The 19,192-nt window shown below is 41.5% G+C and overlaps 2 protein-coding genes across 3 annotated transcripts in view; both read left to right on the top strand.

Moving 5' to 3' along the window:
* LOC311602343 (protein sprouty homolog 4-like) overlaps positions 1-17,119 on the top strand; it is a 107,776-nt gene extending 90,657 nt beyond the window's left edge. The window contains exon 7 of the transcript XR_014780728.1: positions 17,103-17,119. The gene's annotated coding sequence lies outside the window, so the exon portion shown is untranslated. The remainder of the gene's footprint in view (positions 1-17,102) is intronic.
* Positions 1-19,192, top strand: part of VSIG1 (V-set and immunoglobulin domain containing 1) — a 32,801-nt gene that overhangs the window by 2,180 nt on the left and 11,429 nt on the right. The window contains exons 2-4 of one of the 2 annotated variants that reach the window (XM_084790272.1): positions 6,763-6,926; positions 10,590-10,697; positions 18,676-18,874. In XM_084790272.1, the coding sequence (XP_084646398.1) occupies positions 6,763-6,926; positions 10,590-10,697; positions 18,676-18,874 (471 nt within the window). The remainder of the gene's footprint in view (positions 1-6,762; positions 6,927-10,589; positions 10,698-18,675; positions 18,875-19,192) is intronic. The other variant, XM_084790273.1, reaches the window with a different exon arrangement.

Here is a 19,192-nt window from a genome sequence, read left to right as displayed (position 1 = left end):
TCACCATCCCCAAACCCAGACATCTGGAATTTTTTTACAGGGTTTCTCTGTGTAGCCTTGGCTGTCCTAGACTCACTTTGTAGACCAGGCTGGCCTTGAACTCACAGCAATCTGCCTGCCTCTGCCTCCCTATGTGCTGAGATTAAAGACATGCGTCACCACACCTGGCTGGAAATGATTTTTATATTCACATTTAAAATCAAATTTCTGCACAGCTAATCAGGAAGACATTACTTTAATCAAAATACTCTCATTGATGTCTGAGGTCTTACTTTAATTTCTATTTCAGCAAAACTAATTTTAGTTACAACTTTCTTGTGCAGAAATTTTTGGGTATGAAATTTAGCTCCTTGTGGTATATATTTGTCACCTGTTGGAAAGCTATGTTACTCTTGTTTTTAGTTAATGGAGGTGTGCATTTGAAAGAAGTAATATATTTGAATGCTGGTTTTGAAGTCAAACACAAAAACTGTGTGAACATTTGCTTATATTGTTTTGTAACTGAAAACTTGAACAACTTTACATGGAAGTGGATAGAAATTCAATCACTTGAGATGCACCTACTAAGTACAGCCAATTGTGCAGTACTCTTGCATGGCATGGCAGTAGTCTAACAATCCTCCAATTATAAGCAAAGACCTTGCCCACATTGGAGGCATTAAATGAATGACTAATTATCACTGAAATATAGCACACTTAAACTCTCTAGAATGTTGATTAATTTAAGCATAAGTATTTATTTTCAGAAGCAGTCACATGCATTTCAACCACATATGCAGTTTTGCTTTGTTCAGTCAAGTCGATGAGGAAAATTGAAAGAAAGCTAGGTTTTTTTGTAAAATGGGTTCTAGTCTTTAGCACATTATTTTTTACAATTTGGTTAATGTGGGTATTTTTTTATTTTCTCAATTTTAAATAGTATTTTTAATATGCAATTATTTCAAATATAAATTTGAATTATATATTCAAATTTGAATAGCTTCCTAGTAGAAGCTACTCAAATTGAATTAAAATAAAAATACAAGTTAATCCAAAGAAAGGAACAATTTTCTCCTGATAGTCATAGAACTGCCTCATGGTTAGTACTCCATTTGCCCTGTTCATTATCCACATGTGAATATCTACAGTTAAAGTAATTCAAGTTAAGTAAAGTTATAACATGACTTGGTTGATTTTATTAGCCACATTTCATGTGAGTAGTGACTATAGAATTGAATGATGTGGAGACAGAATATTTCCATGGCCACCCCATCCTCATCATCACAGCAAGTTCTGCTGGACAGTGATGAGCTAGAGGATGATCTCAGAGGAGTAAATAATATCTGCTTCCCCTTTTTTGTACTATCCAGATCTTTATTTCCAGTCACACACTCTCTCCAATCCAAAGATATGAGACTGTTTACAGAAATGGTTTATTCTATGTACAACACAGAAAATATAGAAGACTGCTCTGGCCTAGTAAAGTACACTTGCAGGACTCTTTAAAGAGCGAGGACATAAGAGCCAACTGAAAGAATGCCCAGAACCCCCAAATTGGGAAATTAAAGTGTAAACATTAATAAATAACCCTTAGGTTATAGCTAACACTAGAAACTATGTGTCCACGAATCCACAATCCTGTTATTCCTGAATAGGACAAAATGAATGACAATGGCATCACAAACCCCTGTTGAAAAGTCGAGCTAGTCTGTGTGGACACAGCTTCCTAGTAGAAGCTACTCAAAGAGCTCTGCACAGAGACAGTGGTACAGGGAGGTGACAGCAGTGGTAATTTACTGTAGGAAACTCTGGCATCCAGGTTTCAGCAAGATATTATCATCATCAACAGTGAAAAATGGCATTTTATTAATTTCAGATTCATTTTATTATAACATGTAATACATTGCTTTGTAGCATATACATTTTACAGATACAATTACTATTAGCAAATGCTATAGTGACACCACTATGTACCCTGTTCTATAAATTAGTATGATGCTTTTTAAAATAAAATATTGATGTTCAGAGTGTTTTTACAAAGTGCTAAAATAGTGAGTTTTCTTAGATGAATTGAATAATTGTACCATGAAGAATTTTAAAAAGGTTTTGCATCTATTCTATTTGTCTATTTAACGTGCATGAATGTTCACCCACATGAATGTATATGTGTCCTGTATGTGCCTGATGCCTACAGAGGTCAGAAAAGGTTATGGGATTGGCTGCAATGCTAGGGATGGTTTTGCGAGTCTGCATGTAGATGCTGGAAAGGATGCTGCGGTCTTCTTTAAGAGAGACAAATGCTCTAAACCACTGAGCCATCTTTCCAGCATTTTAAGAATATCCATGGTTCCCTAATTAAAATGTAAGAAAACTCCCATTTCTGAAGGTTCATCAGAAGTACCAGTATAGGTAGTTGGTGTTTAGACTCTTGTTTCTCAGTGTTTTATTTTTCTAAATAGTTTCTGTCATCAGAGTTCTTTGGAATATTCCTGAATCTTCTTCTCCATTTATATTAGCGTCATTGAAAAGCAGTTTTTGCTATGGGATCATTTAGAGATTGATCTAGGTGGTTCCCTGGGACCTTGTGCCCCTTAACTTCTGTATACAGTTCTTCTCACCCTTAAAGAGCTAGTTTCAACAAGCAAGATTTTTCACTTGGGATTTCAATGTTTCTATGATGATATACACATTTTTTTAGTGGTTCTTGGTCTGAGCAGAGTTTCTTCCTAGTGATTTCTTTCCCAATCATAACTCCTTAGGTTTTTCCAGCAGAGAATAATTTTCCATTGTGAAGGAAGACAAGACATTCTCTGCCTGATGCTGTTGTTGGTACCTGAAATAGTCCGTGTTTTTATCTTAGAAAAAAAAAAATAGATTCAACTCCAATTATAGAAAAAAAAAAGAGAGATAAAGGTGTTTCTGTTTCAGGCATGTTGTGTGAATGAGTTTCATATTGTCTGGGAAAACTAAGTTATCTTTATTATTATGCTTTCTTTTCTCACATCTTTACTAACTCAGCTTTTTTGGCATTGTGTCAAATCCACTTGTACTAAATCATTGCCTCTGTTGCATTCAGGCAGGCATCCTGCTTGTTTCATTGATTTCTTTAGAGGAGAGAAATCATATACACCTGCCTAAGGTTCACTTCATTACAGGGACTTCTGGAGTATGTGGTCCTTGAACAGCCAAACAAACAGTATATTCAAAAGGTTAAATGATATAAGCACTGTGTAAATGATGGTCCTTGATAAAGTTTGTATTGATGCCTATCAAAGAGATGCAAGCCCACCTGTATGAGCCCTAGGTAGCCAGTGCTGGGACAATTTGAGCAGTTTCAGAGGGTTAGTCTATTATCACCCGGAAGTAGCCAGGTATGGTGCTGGAGCAGTAGCTGAGAGCTTTACCTCTTGATCCACAGGCAGCAGGCAGAGTGGGAGGCTGGCCCTGGCGTGGGATGAGGTTTTTGGTTTGTTTTGTTTTTTCAAGACAGGGTTTCTCTGTGTAGCCTTGACTGTCCTGGGCTCACTTTGTAGACCAGGCTGGGCTAGAACTCACAGAGACCCACCTGCCTCTGCCTCTTGAGTGCTGGGATTACAGGCATGCGCCACCATGCCTGGCCTGGGCTGAGGGTTTTTGTTGTTGTTGTTGTTTGTTTGTTTGTTTAATATAATGAAGCTTATTTGAAAAATTAAAAACTAGTAATAATTCTTGAGCTCTGACATTTTTTGTCACTATATTAAGGCTGGTCAGTACTGACAAACTATCTCTTTTTTGTTTGTTTGTTTTTGTTTCGAGACAGGGTTTCTTTGCACAGCCTTGGCCTTCCTGGACTTGCTTTCAGGGTGGCCTCGACCTCGCAGACATCCACCTGCCTCTGCCTCCCTGAGTGCTAGGATTACAGGTGTGCAGCCCTGTGCCTTGCCTGAAAACTATCTTTTCCTCAAGATTTGAGAGTCAATTATGGTGCTGAATATTGGCAATCAGGGCAATAAAATGGTCTGGCAGTTTGCTTTGTTATTGTGAGACAGTGTGTAGCATCCTTTAAAATGTCTTACTTTGAACTCTTAAAAAATACTGCCCAAATTCCAATATGTAATTTCCACACTTTTACCTATCTCAAATTATTAATATATGTCTTCTAGTATTAAAAACAGGCAATGTTTGAATCAGATTTTTATTGCGTATGTCATTGAATTTCACCCAGCACCACACTGATCTGTGATTGAAATGGCAGGCAGAGGCTAGGACTCTCGTTCCACATTGTCCCTCCAGTATTTAGAACAATGTTTAGTACAAAATTGATGTTCAACAGATTCAATGTTCCAGTTAGATAGAAGGAAAATTTTAAGACTTATTGTATGGCAAAATGACCATAGTTAATATATTATGCATCTCTTTGTAAAATGTTTTGAGATTATAATTTAGTTACATTTCTCCCTTCTCTTTCCTCACTCCAAACCCTCCCATATTCTCTGCCCCATCCCCTTTAAATCCATGCCCTCTTCTTCATTAGATGTATTGAATACTATGTATTTCAAAATGGCTGATAGTATGTTTTAAAATTTTTTTATTCTTCTCTTATGCAATACATCCAGACTGCAGCCTCCTCTCCCTCCCCTCTGCCAAGCCCCCACCCCAACCCCTACCCCAAATCTCCTCCTCTTCTGTTTTCCCTTCAGAAAAGATCAGGCCTCTCAGCGACGCCAACATAACTGAGCACAGCATAACAAGATGCAGTAAGACTAGACACAAACCCTCATGTCAAGGCTGGATGAGGCAACGCAGTTGTATGTATGTACGCAGAGGGCTTCATGCAGACCCATTCAGGCTCTGCGGTTGCTGCTTTTAAATATCATCACTACTGAAATGAGTTAAATGATGGATATATCAATTAATGATATAATTACTTTGTAGTATATCAGCATATCAAGAATGCCGTACATACACGCCACATATACAAATATTTTTCCACTGATTTTAAATTAAGGAACAAGTCAAATAAGAGACAGACAGTGCAGTCATCTATTTCTCTGAAGACTTTTTCTGCATTGCAGGTGATCCAAATCAGGGTGTTGTTGATGCTAGGCAAGTAGTCTACCCCCAGTCCTGAAGAGTATTTTAATGTATAGCTTCACCCTCAATTTCCTTTCCTCTATTCTGAGTTGTTTTTTTTTTTTTATTTCTTTGTTTGTTGGTTTAAGTAAGATTAGGTTGTCTTCCCAAGAAATGCAAATGGAATTATAGAACCAAAAGAAAATACAATAATAAAAATAAGAAACATGATGATAGACTCAGTAGTACAACAGAGATGACAGAAAATACAATCTGCATCTAGTGAAACTATCTTTCAAGAATTAAGGGAAGGTAATGAGATTCTCAGTCAAAGTGTGGAGGGAAATACCTTTGCCTACCAGGCGTACCCTTGAAGAATAGCTAAATCAATTACTTCTGAAATAAAGAAGATGATGGGAGGAAGGATCTTGAAGCATTGAGGAAAAGGAAGGGACAAAAGAAAGGGTAGAAGTACAAGCACAACACACAGGCAACTACTTTAACTCCGAAGTTCTACACATTATATGTGATGATTGAAACAGAAAGGACAGCGTAATCTTATACTATTACCTTGCACTCAAGACAGTGACGTTGGAATGTAGAGAAGGTAAGTGGACCTAAATGGAAGTGCAATATACTCGTATCTCTGCCGCTAGTAAGATGTTGACAGCAGTATTCACAGTGCTTTGCTTTGTCCTTTCTTTAGTAGTGAACCCAGAGCCTTGTGTATGCTGGATGTGTTGTGATGCTTTAAATCACATCTTCTTGTATAGAGCCCGCAACCCAACAGTAGCATACTGAACATTTCTCCCCAAGGACCTATGGAACATTTGCTAAGAGACACCATGGACTTGGCCATAAAAACCTAAATGGAAAATAAGTGAAATCCTACAAAGCAACCAAACCACAAATCAGTAGTGAGGGGATGAGGTTGTAGCTCAGAAGTCCAATGTCTACTTAAAACACACAAGCTGTTTTCCATCTTGAACACCACCGAGGGGTACTGAGGTCCCTCAAAATGTCTTCTCTATGTCAAATACTTCTACCTACACTTACTGTGTTAAAATTAAAACTGAGAAAAAGTGAGAAAAGTACATGACACATATTCTTTTAGTTATCAGATCAATGACATTATTATCTGTCATATAGCTTCTGGTTCACTCCACTATATGCAGATAAGAAGATGAAAGTATATAAGAAACTTACATTACAACCATGGATGTAATTTAGATCTTCCAGTAAACTTCCCCCAGCCCCCCCCCCCACACACACACAGTGGTCATAGGAATAGGACAAACAGCTGATGTCAATTTGCCTAGAATTGTCCTTGTTTTGGCCTTGAAAAGCCTAGCAAAACCAATAGGCCTTGCCTCTGACTTACCCAGTTTTAAAAATAAATCCTTTGTATTCTAGGAACACTCTTGATCATGGGAAATTTGGGTCATTTGTTCTCCATACTCAGACCTTTTAGTGCCCCTGGGTAAGACTGTATGAAACTGCATATAGCATGACCATTGCATGAATTACCAGTCCAGTGCTGTTCCTTCTCATCACCTAGGGTAGATCATCTTTGTGTCGTAACTTGTGTCTGTTGTCTGCTCAGGTCCTCTGCATGTTTCATTCCATGCTCTCCCGTCTTAGAGTCTCTAAACAGATATTGTGCATTTTGTGATGAAAATGCCATCAGAATGTGAGTATGTACTACTAATTCTCTGATGATTATCTTTTCAGGTCACGTTAGTATGGTGCAAGTGACCATCCCAAATGGTTTCATGAATGTGACCGTTGGATCTAATGTCACTCTTATCTGCCTGTATACCACCACTGCGACATCCCTGGACAAGCTTTCAGTCCAATGGTCTTTCTTCCACAACAAGGACATGGAGCCCACTTCTGTAAGGATTATTTTAACTAAATCATTCTCCCTTAGATCTTGCTGAAAACTGTTGACGTGAGAGTATGAAAGAACAAGGAAATATGAAGGAACTAGTGATAACAATGACAAAACTGGAGACACAGAGTTTTTAGATAGCTGTTTAGGGAAGACAGTCTATCTAAATGCCTTTCTTTATCTTTGTGTTCTCTGATTATGTGTACCCGTTATCTCAGTTTTGTATAGTCAGCATCATGTGTATCATGTATTCTAGAAAAGCCACAGGCCTTCTTATAGGCGAAATAAACAATAGCTCATAGCCGGGCATGGTGGTGTGTGCCTTCAATTACAGCATTCAGGAGGCAGAGGCATGCGGATCTTTGTGAGTTCGAGGCCCGCCTGATCTACAAAGTGAGTCTAGGACAGCCAAGTCTACACAGAGAAACCCTGTCTCAAAAAACAAACAAACAAAAAATAATAGTTCCTAAAGGACATCCTCCAAATATCTCATAATTTCCAGAAGATTCCAGTTCACATGCAAATCCTAAAGGATCTGAAGAGCTCTGCCTAATTTAATAACTGGGATCTGCCTGTCACGGGAATTGGTTCATTGACCCCAGTTGAGTTTTACAGCTTGAGTCTCCCCGGATCGATGGAGAAGGGCCATGGTAGAAATGAAACCTATGTAATTGAGGGCAGCATGAAGTTAGAAGATAAGGGAGGGAAAGCGTGGGCAAAAGGTTCGGGAGAAGTTGCCAGCATAGGGTGGATGAGCACCTATGTGGAAGGATGATTCCACAGGCAAGCTGCCTACACCAGATTATCTTCAGTTAGCCTGGAGACCAATTCTTTTTTTTTTTTTTTTTTTTTTTTTTGGTTTTTCGAGACAAGGTTTCTCTGTGTAGCCTTGACTGTCCTGGACTCACTTTGTAGACCAGGCTGGCCTCGAACTCACAGCGATCCGCCTGCCTCTGCCTCCTGAGTGCTGGGATTAAAGGCGTGCGCCACCACGTCCAGCTGAGTCCAATTCTTTTTGAAAGGTATACCAAGGGCTAAATTTGTATTACATAGAGTTGTGTGTACATCTGTGCATACATGTATGCAAACACTTGTACTATATGCGCCTTTATACATCCCTTGAAGAAAAATAGTCTACAGCTATCAGAGTCTCAGAATGATTCATGGTCCTAAATAATGAAGAGACCAACATTGGTGGTTTGGAATAGTCTTCTGCTTTGCAGGAGTTGAGCATTGCAGGAAATGGAAGGTTTGTTTAGAAGGATATTTGGGAGGGAAGCCTAGAAGCCAAAGCGGAGGAGAAGGGAGGCATTAGCTTGGAGGAGCCGCATCTAGGCCAACTATGCTTTAGCTCCCACTAGCTCTGTGTGGGCATAGCATTTCTCTACTTGAGACTGTGAACATTTCCTTATCAGAAACCATTGTCCATAGGGAGACTCCCTCCATCAGCGCTACCCTGTATTCAAAGTTAAACAGTTCTGTTTCATACTGGTCACAGTAGACAATGTTGGTATCATAGTACTCATGGGGAATAATTCACATATGGAAACACTTGAAAACTATAAAGCCCTCTTGTTTTTAATCCCATTAAGATAGCAGCAGCAGCAGGACCATTAGCAGAAAATAACAACCCTGATGCTACCAAGTTCCATCACCTTGACACGTATGTCAACCAAGAAATAATTGCTCTTTCCCACAGGTGGTTTTCACTAAGGTGACAATAATCACAAGATCTGTCATTTTAAAAATGTGATTTCTTATGAGTCCTTTCAACCCATAGTTTGTAGACCTGAAGTCCTTTTCATTTTTTTTTCTGGGGGTAGCTGAATTTAGGGAGGCTTCATCCTAAAATGTCTTATGCTTGATACTCAACTCAAGATGTCCTTGACTTCCTGGAGGCCAGGAGAGGTGAATCTGAGCTCAAGAGTGCAAATTCTTCACTTTGCACCATCCTCTATACTGGGATTTGCAGAGCCATCTGTTTTTTAAAAAAATATATTTTATTAATATATTCATATTACATCTCAATGGTTATCCCATCCCTTGTATCCTCCCATTCCTCCCCCCTCCCATTTTCCCCTTACTCCCCTCCCCTATGACTGTGACTGAGGGGGATTACCTCCATCTCTTGGTTGAACTCTACCCGCTTAGAAGCTGGGAGTGACTCATGTCTAGCAGTGACCATTTCTCAGCAAGGGACTGCAGGGGAGGAAGCTTTAGGCCATTCTAATGAGTGTGGCTTGAGCTCAGAACATCCCTTAGAAGAACTTTTTACGGTATCTATTGACAAGTATTTGATGAATTGCTCCTTTCCTTGCCAAATCAAGTGAGGTCGGTTTCTCCTGAGCTGCTAGAGCAAATGAAAAATGAAAAATGCTTGCGACCTGTGTGGGCCTGTGCTGAGGATGACAAAGAAGAAGAGCAGGGCTGCTTGAGGACAGGGAGGATGAAAAACACCTGCCAAGACACAAGCTCTCTTCTCCTCCTGTTTTGCCATCTTGTTTCAGCTTATTTGTCCTTGCCAGATTCCCATCACAGCCCTTTCTTAGTCGCTACTTTTAGATAACTGGATTTCCTCTCCTCCCCTCTCCTCCCATGCATATGTGGGCTTTTCTTTGGGATCAGTTTGGAGTCCCAGTAGAAACCTCTGGACGGATGTCAGTTCTGCTCCCGACACTGCCTCCTGTTTGCTGGCTGGATTACCCTAAACAAGTCTTGACTTGACTTTTTAGAGATTCAGTTTTCCTGTCTGTAAGATGGGGCTGCTCACGTATCTGACAGCTTTAACGAAAAGATAGTATGAGATGGTTCCTTTGAAACACAAGGAAGCCTTCGGTGCTGCAACATGAACATCACCATTCGTAAAATTTGATTTTGCAAAATTGTCTCACCCATGCCCCAGCTACATCAGAGGGACCAGAAAAACCAGCCCAACAAGATACAGTTAGTTAAACTGTTTAACTTAGCCATGACAGAGTCTTAAGGGGTTTCCTGGTCTTGGGTGCCCAGTTGCTCTCCATACCAGATCCCTGATGCCTGCAGTGAGATGTCAGACCCTTTTCTCTACTACTGCTCAGTCCTGAGCAGACCTTGTTCAGCTAAGAGTTTGCAGAGATCCTGGGTTGAGATGGAAGTTTTCAAAATAGAACTTAGCTTTCACTCTGGGTGCCTTACTTGAACATTTCCATGTGTTCAAACTGCCATAGGTAGAACACATTGTAAGCTCATCTAGTGAATGCTGGGGGGTTATCTGGGGGGATGTGGAGACCTCTAGGCTGAAATACAGCTCAGTTGCTAGACTGCTTGCATGAAGTCCCAGGTTCAATCCCTAGCAGCACATATACCAGGCATGGTAGTGCGCGCCTCTACTGCTAAAACTCAGGAGGTAGGAGAAGGGTGAGAAATTCAAGGTCATTCATGGGTTCCTAACAAGTTCATGACCAGCATGAGATACATGAAATGCCCGCTCAAGCACCTCCCCTCCCCCACCAGCCACACACTCATGTATCTGTACCAGAGATTGCTTTTTATAGAACATTCTGTGATATGTGAGATTAAGGTGTTGTTAGACTGACCACTGAGTAACTTAATTCAACTCCTGGGTTGAGGTGGCAATATAGCATGTAGCATTCAGCTCTCAGACCCACCCATTTCTGCTCAAACACAGCATGGCTCGAGCCTCAATACTGAGGGTATGGAGGAAAAGGCAGTCAGTCAGTGTCTAAAAATGGTGCATGCAAGAGACGCTCGGGGAAGATGTAGCTGGACCTCTCAGGTAAGAAAACCCATTGGTGCACTAGTAGACCCCTCCACTGGTTGCAATCTTTAGAGTGGGATGGAAGGGTTTACATGTGAAAACAATCCAGATCAGTGCAAGCTCTCCTCGAATCCGGGAAGTCTGTTTTGTGGTTTGGTTTCTGAGACAGGGCCTCACTGTAGAATGCAGGGTAGCCTTGAACTTGGAGTCCTCCTGCCTTAGCCTCCTAAGAACTGGGATTACAGGTGTGTATTGTTTATGCTAATGAAAACTACAGACATGTGGCCTTGAGAGATGGCTCAGCAGTTAAGAGAGCTTCCTGCTATTGTTAAATGCCTGAGTTTGATTTCCTGCAGCCATGTTAGATGGCTCACAACTGAGGATCCAGCACCCTCTTCTGGCCTCCTTGAGCACCTGCACTTGCCTGCGCATACTCACACATTGGTACACATGCATACATACAAATGAATTCTTAAAAATAAAATAAAACATAGAGAAGTTTTGAGTTTTACCTTCTTATGCTCATGCCTGGAATGCTTAATCATCATCCAAAGACTCAGAGCCCTATAGCTACTCTGATCAGATTAATGGCCATATTTTGCCCACGTCTATCTTCAAAATCATTGCATTAAAAAGCAATGGACTCTGAGACCTAGAGTTTCCCAGTACCCAGGGATAGATACTGTGTCTCACTTAGTGTCTGTCCTCTCTAGGGTTGTCCCTTCTGTAAAGGGAAACTGCTCTTTCCACTAGTAGCCATTTGGTCTTCCTTTAAAAAATGCCCTATGTTAAAAAATGTGGACAGCTTCACACCACCCGTTGGCAGCAGGTATGTGTGTGTGCGCATGTGTGTGTTAATCTGAAAACTCACCTGGTGGGTACAAGCAGGCTAACAAGGGAGTTTTGAGAAGATATGGTGCCTCTCTGGCCATAAATGTGTCCTTTTTCTGTCTAGCTTGTTTTGCTAAAACTAGAAAAAAACATTTGCCCATGAATAAAATGCACACAGACCCTGCTTAGCATATAAGAGAAGAAATCCCTTACCATCCTCATATCCACATGGCTACATTTTGGACAATTTCTTCCCCAGAATCAAGTGTCTTCGTATTTTCTGGCTTCTTACATTTTTAAACCTGTTCTGTCCTCTGGAGGTAACATTATTTCAAATGGTTCTGTAATCTTGGGGTGTGTGTGTGTGTGTGTGTGTGTGTGTGTGTGTGTGTGTGTGTGTGTGTGTTTCATCCCTTCAGGAGAATTTAATAATGGACAGGACACTGATTTGATTTTTTTTTAGGACGTAGAGTCCTTAGCGACACTGGGTGGGTGCTGGCTAGAGGTGCTAAATGCTGTGCAATACATGCAATAGAGCCCCACAACAAATTGCCCTAAATGCTGCTGTTGCTGTCAGAGACGAACACACTGCAAACCTCCCATCTCTTCATACTAAGGTTTATCTGTTCTGGGCTTCCTTTCATTTCTGTTGAAGAAGTGCACCTAAGCAGGGATCTTCCATGATTTTATCCAAAAGTCACGCAAAAATACTTAAACGGTGGACATCTCAAGGAAATAGTAAGCTGGTAAAAGGGTGATTTTGGCCAAGAGAGCCTTTCTTCTGGTATTCTGTTTCTATTGTATACAGTCATAGCCTCCATAGCACAGACCAGAGAAATCTCTGCACTTGAAACCTTTGCCATTTTCCAACACACGTCTAGCAGCTCTAGGAGCAAAAGCAAGGAGCTGGCAGGGAGGAAAAGGAAAGAATGTGTGGTTTAGCTGTGGGCTCCTGGGCTCCCCTATCTCCCAAAGGACCCTGCATTCGAACAGAAAGCAGATGGGATCCTTTCACGCCTTCTTGCTTATACAGCAAGCCTCTAGTTTGAGAGCAGTGGTGCAAAACCGAGGAAACCACTGGCTGCCAGCTGCACAGCTGTGTGTGACTAGAAACTTGGCAGCAGAGGCAGAGGCAAGCTGCTGTGCGGAGAGACCAAGGAGCCTGCCATGCAGCTGGAGAATGTGGAATGCATCGTGTGGCAAAAGTGTTCAGCACAGGAAGCGCCAGGCCAGGGAATGGTAGCAACTGGCCTGGGGCAGAAGGGGAGACCGGAGTGGCCAATAAAATGGTCCCAATCGGGAAGGTAGATCATCCCCTTTGTCTTGGGGCAGGACTGAGAGTGCTGTCTTAATGCATACCCTGGGGATCCTGAGGCTTGGATTCAAGTCTGACTGTAAATTGACTGTGTGACATTGAGCAGCCCCATTTCCCTCTATTAGGGCCTCAGTGTCCTCTACACTAGCTGAGAATGGACCAGAGTTTGCAAACTGGAGGCCTCAGGGCCTGCTTTGGCCAACAGATGTGTTTTTGATGGGCTAGGCCAGCATTTTGTTTTCCACAGGTTATGCCAGCTCCTCACGTTATGTGGGCCCTTCTGGCCTTTTTATAAGCCTACCCCTTCTTATAGACCCGGCCCCACCTTGTTCAGTATCCAGCTGGCCCTTGACAGCTCCTGACCCTTAGTGACATGAGCTAAGGGATCTCAAAGAGGAGCTAATCACTAGTAGGCTCTTGTGACCCTACTCACCAGCCACCGACACGGCAAGGAGGGCAGGAAGAGGAGCCATTGAGAGAAAGCAGGGCTTCCTGTCCTGAACATGGGCATAGGCCGCAGTGGCCATAATTTTTGTTTTTAACAAGTACCACTTTAGGAAACATTGGCATGGATTTTCTCAAAGCAGGGCCCCTCCAACCCCCGCCACAGATGTGGCCTGTTTAACACATGAGGGTTTTCCTCAGTCTCAGTTGTTCTCGTCTCCAAATTGACAATATCTTTTTTTTTCTTTGCAAAGCATATAACTCCATAGTGTCGTGGGCTATGCCCAGGCCACTCTTCAGCTTTTTAAAAATGGAGCTTTGGATTTTTTTTTTTTTTGAAGCATTGGTCTTTTGTGGGAACCAACTTGTAGCCCTTCCGGAGTGATTAGATAAGCAGTTTGGAGAAAACATTCCCTTTTTGTTTTCTTCCCAAGGACACTGTTAACGAAGTGGACGTGCCTAAGCCAGAAGCCCCTTCGTCTACGTGTCTGGCTATCTAATGTTTGGGAGTCTCCTCCTCAGAAAACAGCCTGAACTCAAGGTTTCCTGTCTCATCCCTTCAGTATCTATGGACTGTGAGGGAAATACTGATTAGACTGCAGTGTAAGGAGTCAGATGAAAGGCATGGTGGAGGGCCTGTTCATGGGGCCTCATGGGGTCTGAGATATCGTTGCTTATCTACCACTTCCCCTTAATTTTTGTCCCACTAGGAGACTTTCACAGTTGCTTCTTTCCATTTAGTTGTTTTCAACTTTGATTTGTTTGTGTATTGGTTATTGAGACAGAGTCAGCCTATAGGTCAGCCTGGCTCGGTACTTGTGATAGTTTTGCCCCAGGTTTTTGACAGCTGGAATCCCAGGCATGTACCACCATGCCTGGCCTCACTTGCACCCTTCTATTGTCTTAATCCTTGCCTAAAAATGTATTCTTGGACCCTCATCTCTGAGTAATCAAGGCCCTCTTCACCTAGCCCTTCTGGAACTTTCTATGGCAGGATTGATGTTGCAGCTCGTTGTGACATCATCAAGCATCATAAAGCAGGGCTGGCCTGTCTCCTCTTGGGAGCAGAGGAAGTGGCCAGAGGCTCAGGTTGTGAAGGGCTGTCTTGGTGGCACTGGGCTGTACTCCAGGTAAGAGACAACAGAAGCTCCTATGGTCCATTTTTAAGGAAGATTTAGTGTTGCCTGGCAGTATAGTAAAGTCTTTTGATAAGTTAATGTATACCTGCCTTATTTGAGTTGAGTTAATGGTAGCTTTCTGGTTTCTGGGTTAAACACTGCCGCTTCAGGGTTAAGGTCAGGAGGCATGGCTCAATGAACTCTAAGGCACTATAATTAGGGCAGTAAAGAATGGTAATGAAAACAATGAAGAGCGTAAGTTGTTTTCACCTTAATTGTGCTCATTTAAAAAAATGTTTCCTCAAAATACTGCTTTGTTGGTCTTGCTTTAAAATACATTGCCTTTGGGGATAAAGGGGAAGACAATTTAATTCAGCTGGACACTAACTCCTTTTCTGTTTCTGATGCTTCTGTTTTTAAATAGATTGATTAGGTAAAGAGCCTTGGGCAGGGAATTAGGGGAACTGGTTGTAGTCCTGTTTAAATTGGATTTGTTTTTATGTTTCCGCCTTTTTTTTTTTTTCAGCTGAGGGTGGGACATAGAGCATCATACATGCTAGGCCAGTGCTTGACCATTCGTCTTCGCATCCATCCCACAACTGTTTATTTTGTGCCATTTAAAAAACCTCCTCTGGCTTCAGTTGCTTCTTTAAAGTGAGGGTAATGAATCAAATGAACCAGAAGAACCATCTAGAAGATTTTATGAAAATAACTTGTCTCTTTAGACTAAAGCAGTCCCAATTTATGGGACATAAACACCAATCACTTAATGACATGCATTTATATTAATTAGGCAAACTCTGCACACAGAATATGCATGTTGTGAAAGGAACTCAGGTCTTATTACCTCATTCAGCAAATCCCAAGTTACAGTCACTTATGCCCCAGCCTCATTATTTTTGTCATATTTGTGTTACTAGTTTATATACTAACTGGGACTTTTAAAAACCTTAAAACCTTAATATACCTAAACAACAATATCCATAAGGTTACATATTTGGTATGCTAAGTGCGCTTCTCTTGAACATTAACATCAGTAGGTTTTCATTTAGACGCCTTTGAAAAATCAATGTCCTATTTTGGAAAACATTGCTCTGGCTCCCCATTCACACGTGGAAACTAAAAGCTTAGAGAGATTAGCTATCTCTGCTTCCTGTCACTCAGCAAGTTGCTATGGAGCCATAGCTAGGGGATAGCTCATGTGACACAGTCAGAGGCAGAGCTGTGTGGGAAAGCTAGGTCAGACATGTCTCTACCACATCAATTTTTTTAAAGATTTTCATTTAATTTATGAAGATGACATCTCAAATGTTATCCCCTCACATGTATCTTCCCTTTCCCCCCTCCCTCCCTCTTTCATCCTATTCCCCTCCCCTAGGCCTGTGACAGAAGGGGATTTCCTCCCCCACCATATGGTCACAGCTTATCAGGTCTCATCCTGGTAGCCTGCTTACCCTTCCTCTGAGTGCCACCAGGTCTCTGCACCAAGGGGAAGTGGTCAAATGGGGTCACCAGAGTTCATGTCCTAGTCTGTCCCTGAGCTCTACACAATTGTGGAGAATGTGGTGTCCATTGGCTAGATCTGGATATGGGTTCAATATTTACTGCATGTATTGTCCTTGGTTGGTCCAGTAGTTTGAGCTGACCTGCCTGGGTCCAGATCCACCAGCCTTAATGGTCTTCCTGTGCGTTTTTAGGACCCTCTGGATCCTTCTATTTCCCTATTCTTACCTCTCTCACCTAGAGTCCCAATAGGAAGTCCCAGTATCTATCCCAATCTCCTGGTAAGTGAAGACTTTCATGGGACATCCCTTTTGGGCTAGTGTCCAATTGTGAGTATATACCATGTGAGTCTTTCTGGGTCTGGGTTAACTCACTCAGTATGATCATTTCTAGTTCCATCCATTTGTCCGCAAATTTCTGGATTTCCTTGTTTTTAATAGCTGAGTAGTAGTCCATAATGTAAATGTACCACAGTTTCTTTATCCATTCTTTGACTGAGGGACACTTAGGCTGTTTCCATGTTCTGGCTATTGTGAATAAGGCTGCTATGAACATGGTTGAGCATATGTCCTTGTTGTGTGGTGGAGTATCTTCTGGGTATATGCCAAGGAGTGGAATAGCTGGGTCTTGAAGTAGCCCTATTCCCAGTTTTCTGAGAAAGCGCCAGATAGATTTCCAAAGTGGTTGCACAAGTTTTCACTCACACCAGCAATGAAAGAGTGTTCCCCTTGCTCCACATCCTCGCCAGCATGTGCTGTCACTTGAGTTTTTGATCTTAGCCATTCTGATGGGTGTAAGGTGGAATCTCAGAGTCGTTTCAAATTGCATTTCCCTGATGACTAAGGAGGTTGAGCATTTCTTTAAGTGTTTCTCAGCCATTCGATATTCCTCTGTTGAGAATTCTCTGTTTAGTTCTGAGCCCCATTTCTCACTTGGGTTATTTGGTTTGGTGGTGTTTAATTTCTTGAGTTCTTTATATATTTTGGATATTAGTCATTTGTCAGAAGGAGGGTTGGTGAAGATCTTTTCCCAGTCTGTAGGCTCTTGCTTTGTTATGTTGACAGTGTTTCCTGCCTCACAGAAGCTTCTCAGCCTCATGAGGTCCCATTTATTAATTGTTGACCTTAGAGCCTGGGCTGTTGGAGTTCTGTTCAGGAAGTTGTCTTCTGTGCCTAGGAATTCAAGGCTCTTCCCCACTTTTTCTTCTAACAGATTATAGTGTCTCTGGTTTTATGTTGGGGTACCACATCATTCGTATCCCATGGCTACCATTAGTATGTAAGATCCATCTTCTTTAATGGAGATGAGAATAAAATTCAGATCTTTCTTAAACCTAATCAGTTACTTTTTATTTTAAAATTTATTTTTTAATTATGCTATATAACATCTTTTTTATTATTTTTAAATTTGGAATATGTGTATTGCATTACATCATTTCTCTCCTGTCTCCAACCTCTCCCATATCTTCCCTTTACCCCTTGGTCCTTCCCAAATTCGTGATTTTTTTAAAACTATTCTTATTACATATACATGAGAATACACATAGAACCTGCTGAGTCCATTTGGTTTTGTTCATAAGTATGTATTTTTAGAGCTGGCCACTTGGTATTGAATGACTGGTTAGAGGCTTCATCCCTAGGGGATACTGATGCTCAGCAGTTGTGAACTTCTTGTAGCTCTTATTTGTACAGTGTGTTTTGATCATAGCCATCCACCTACTTTTCCCAGATCCACCTCCTCCCTTCCCTACCCGCCGAATTTTGAGTTCTCTCTTTTTTTCTATCAGCTCCAATTTGTGATGCCTGTATATTCTTGAATGGGTGTCCTTGGAGTGGAGTGTGGTTGACTTCTCAAGGACAGCACTCTTAAAATGGACTCTCCTCTCTCAGAAGCTGTCAGTGGTCAATTGCTCCTTGGCTAGGGGTGGGCTTCCCCTCTCCATGCTGGGATTTGATCTTTCTTAAGGATGCATTAAACTAGTTTTAAAGACAATCTTGCTATATAGCTTAGGTGGTCCTCAAAATCATATCTCTGCTTCAGCTTCCCAAGGGACTGGGACTATTGGTATATGCCATGGCTTGGCTCAAGTCCAGTGCATTGTGGCTACAGCAAATGACAATGACAACAATAACAACGTTAACAAAATGAATACTGTGCCCCCAGATGAGTCATCTGAAGTTCTTAGTGATTTTATTAGACATGGAGAGAAAGATGGTAGCTAACATGGACCCAAGCACCAAGCACACTGTAGGCCTTTTACTAATTTATCTGGTTTTAGCCTACCACCAGCGCTAGGAAAGAATGAGAGCAAATTATTTCTCAGGGAATATTCTGTCCTGAAGTTTTATACTTCTAACAAACAGAAGAAATCTAAGTGTGCTTATCTAAGAGCTGTGTGTGCACGAAAGGAACACGAACAATTGAGCTTCTCAGGAATGCAGTCTCACTGGGCAAGGTAAATGCAAATCAGAAGTTCATAAAGTGGCAAATATCTCTTGAGGTCTATCTCATATGCCCTATATGAAGAGTTTCTACTGGGTAGACTCGGCAGGTGACTGTCTCATTCTTCAAGCCCAGGGTTAGAAGCTAAATCCTCTGAACTCCAGCTGTGCCCTCTTCTGTAAAATAGGCTTACCAGTCCATGCCCTGGTGACATCACAGAGCTGAGTGGAGGGAGATGAGGACATGGCTAACAACATCAGTCAGAGACCTGAGAAACCTAGATGGAAGGGACTTCCTCATCCTGGATACTCTCAGGCTCTCATTTGTTATTTTAATACTGTAGATTTACTACTCTGAAGGTGGACAAGCGTCGGCTATTGGGCAATTCAAGGATCGCATTATAGGGTCTTCGAATCCAGGTAATGCGTCGATCACTATACTGAACATCCAGCCAAAAGACAGTGGAATTTACATCTGTGACGTCAACAACCCTCCAGATTTTGTCGGCAAAAACCAAGGCATCCTTGACGTCAGTGTGTTAGGTATGGACATCATTTTCATGCCTTTTCTTTTCTTGAAGCAACTTAGGACCGAGAGCAAGGCAAGGTCCTGGTTGTAGTATCGCTTATGTCCTTTGGGGGCTAATTGTCCTCCCTGCTCCTTTTCTTGTCAGAGACAGTTTTATTAATTTAAGTTTTATTGTATTAATAGACATGGTTTTCCAACTCAACCCATATAGTAAAACCTAAAACTACCATGGAATGTACAGAAACATTAGCCAGAGAAAAGGGGTCACTAAAATGATGTGTTAGATAACTGAACCTCTAAGCAATCCTAGCTCAGAATAATACAGTGAGATA

The sequence above is a fragment of the Acomys minous genome (assembly GCF_964271855.1).
Source record: "Acomys minous genome assembly, chromosome: 7".
Lineage (NCBI taxonomy): Eukaryota > Metazoa > Chordata > Mammalia > Rodentia > Muridae > Acomys > Acomys minous.
This window is presented reverse-complemented; position numbering and strand designations above follow the sequence as displayed.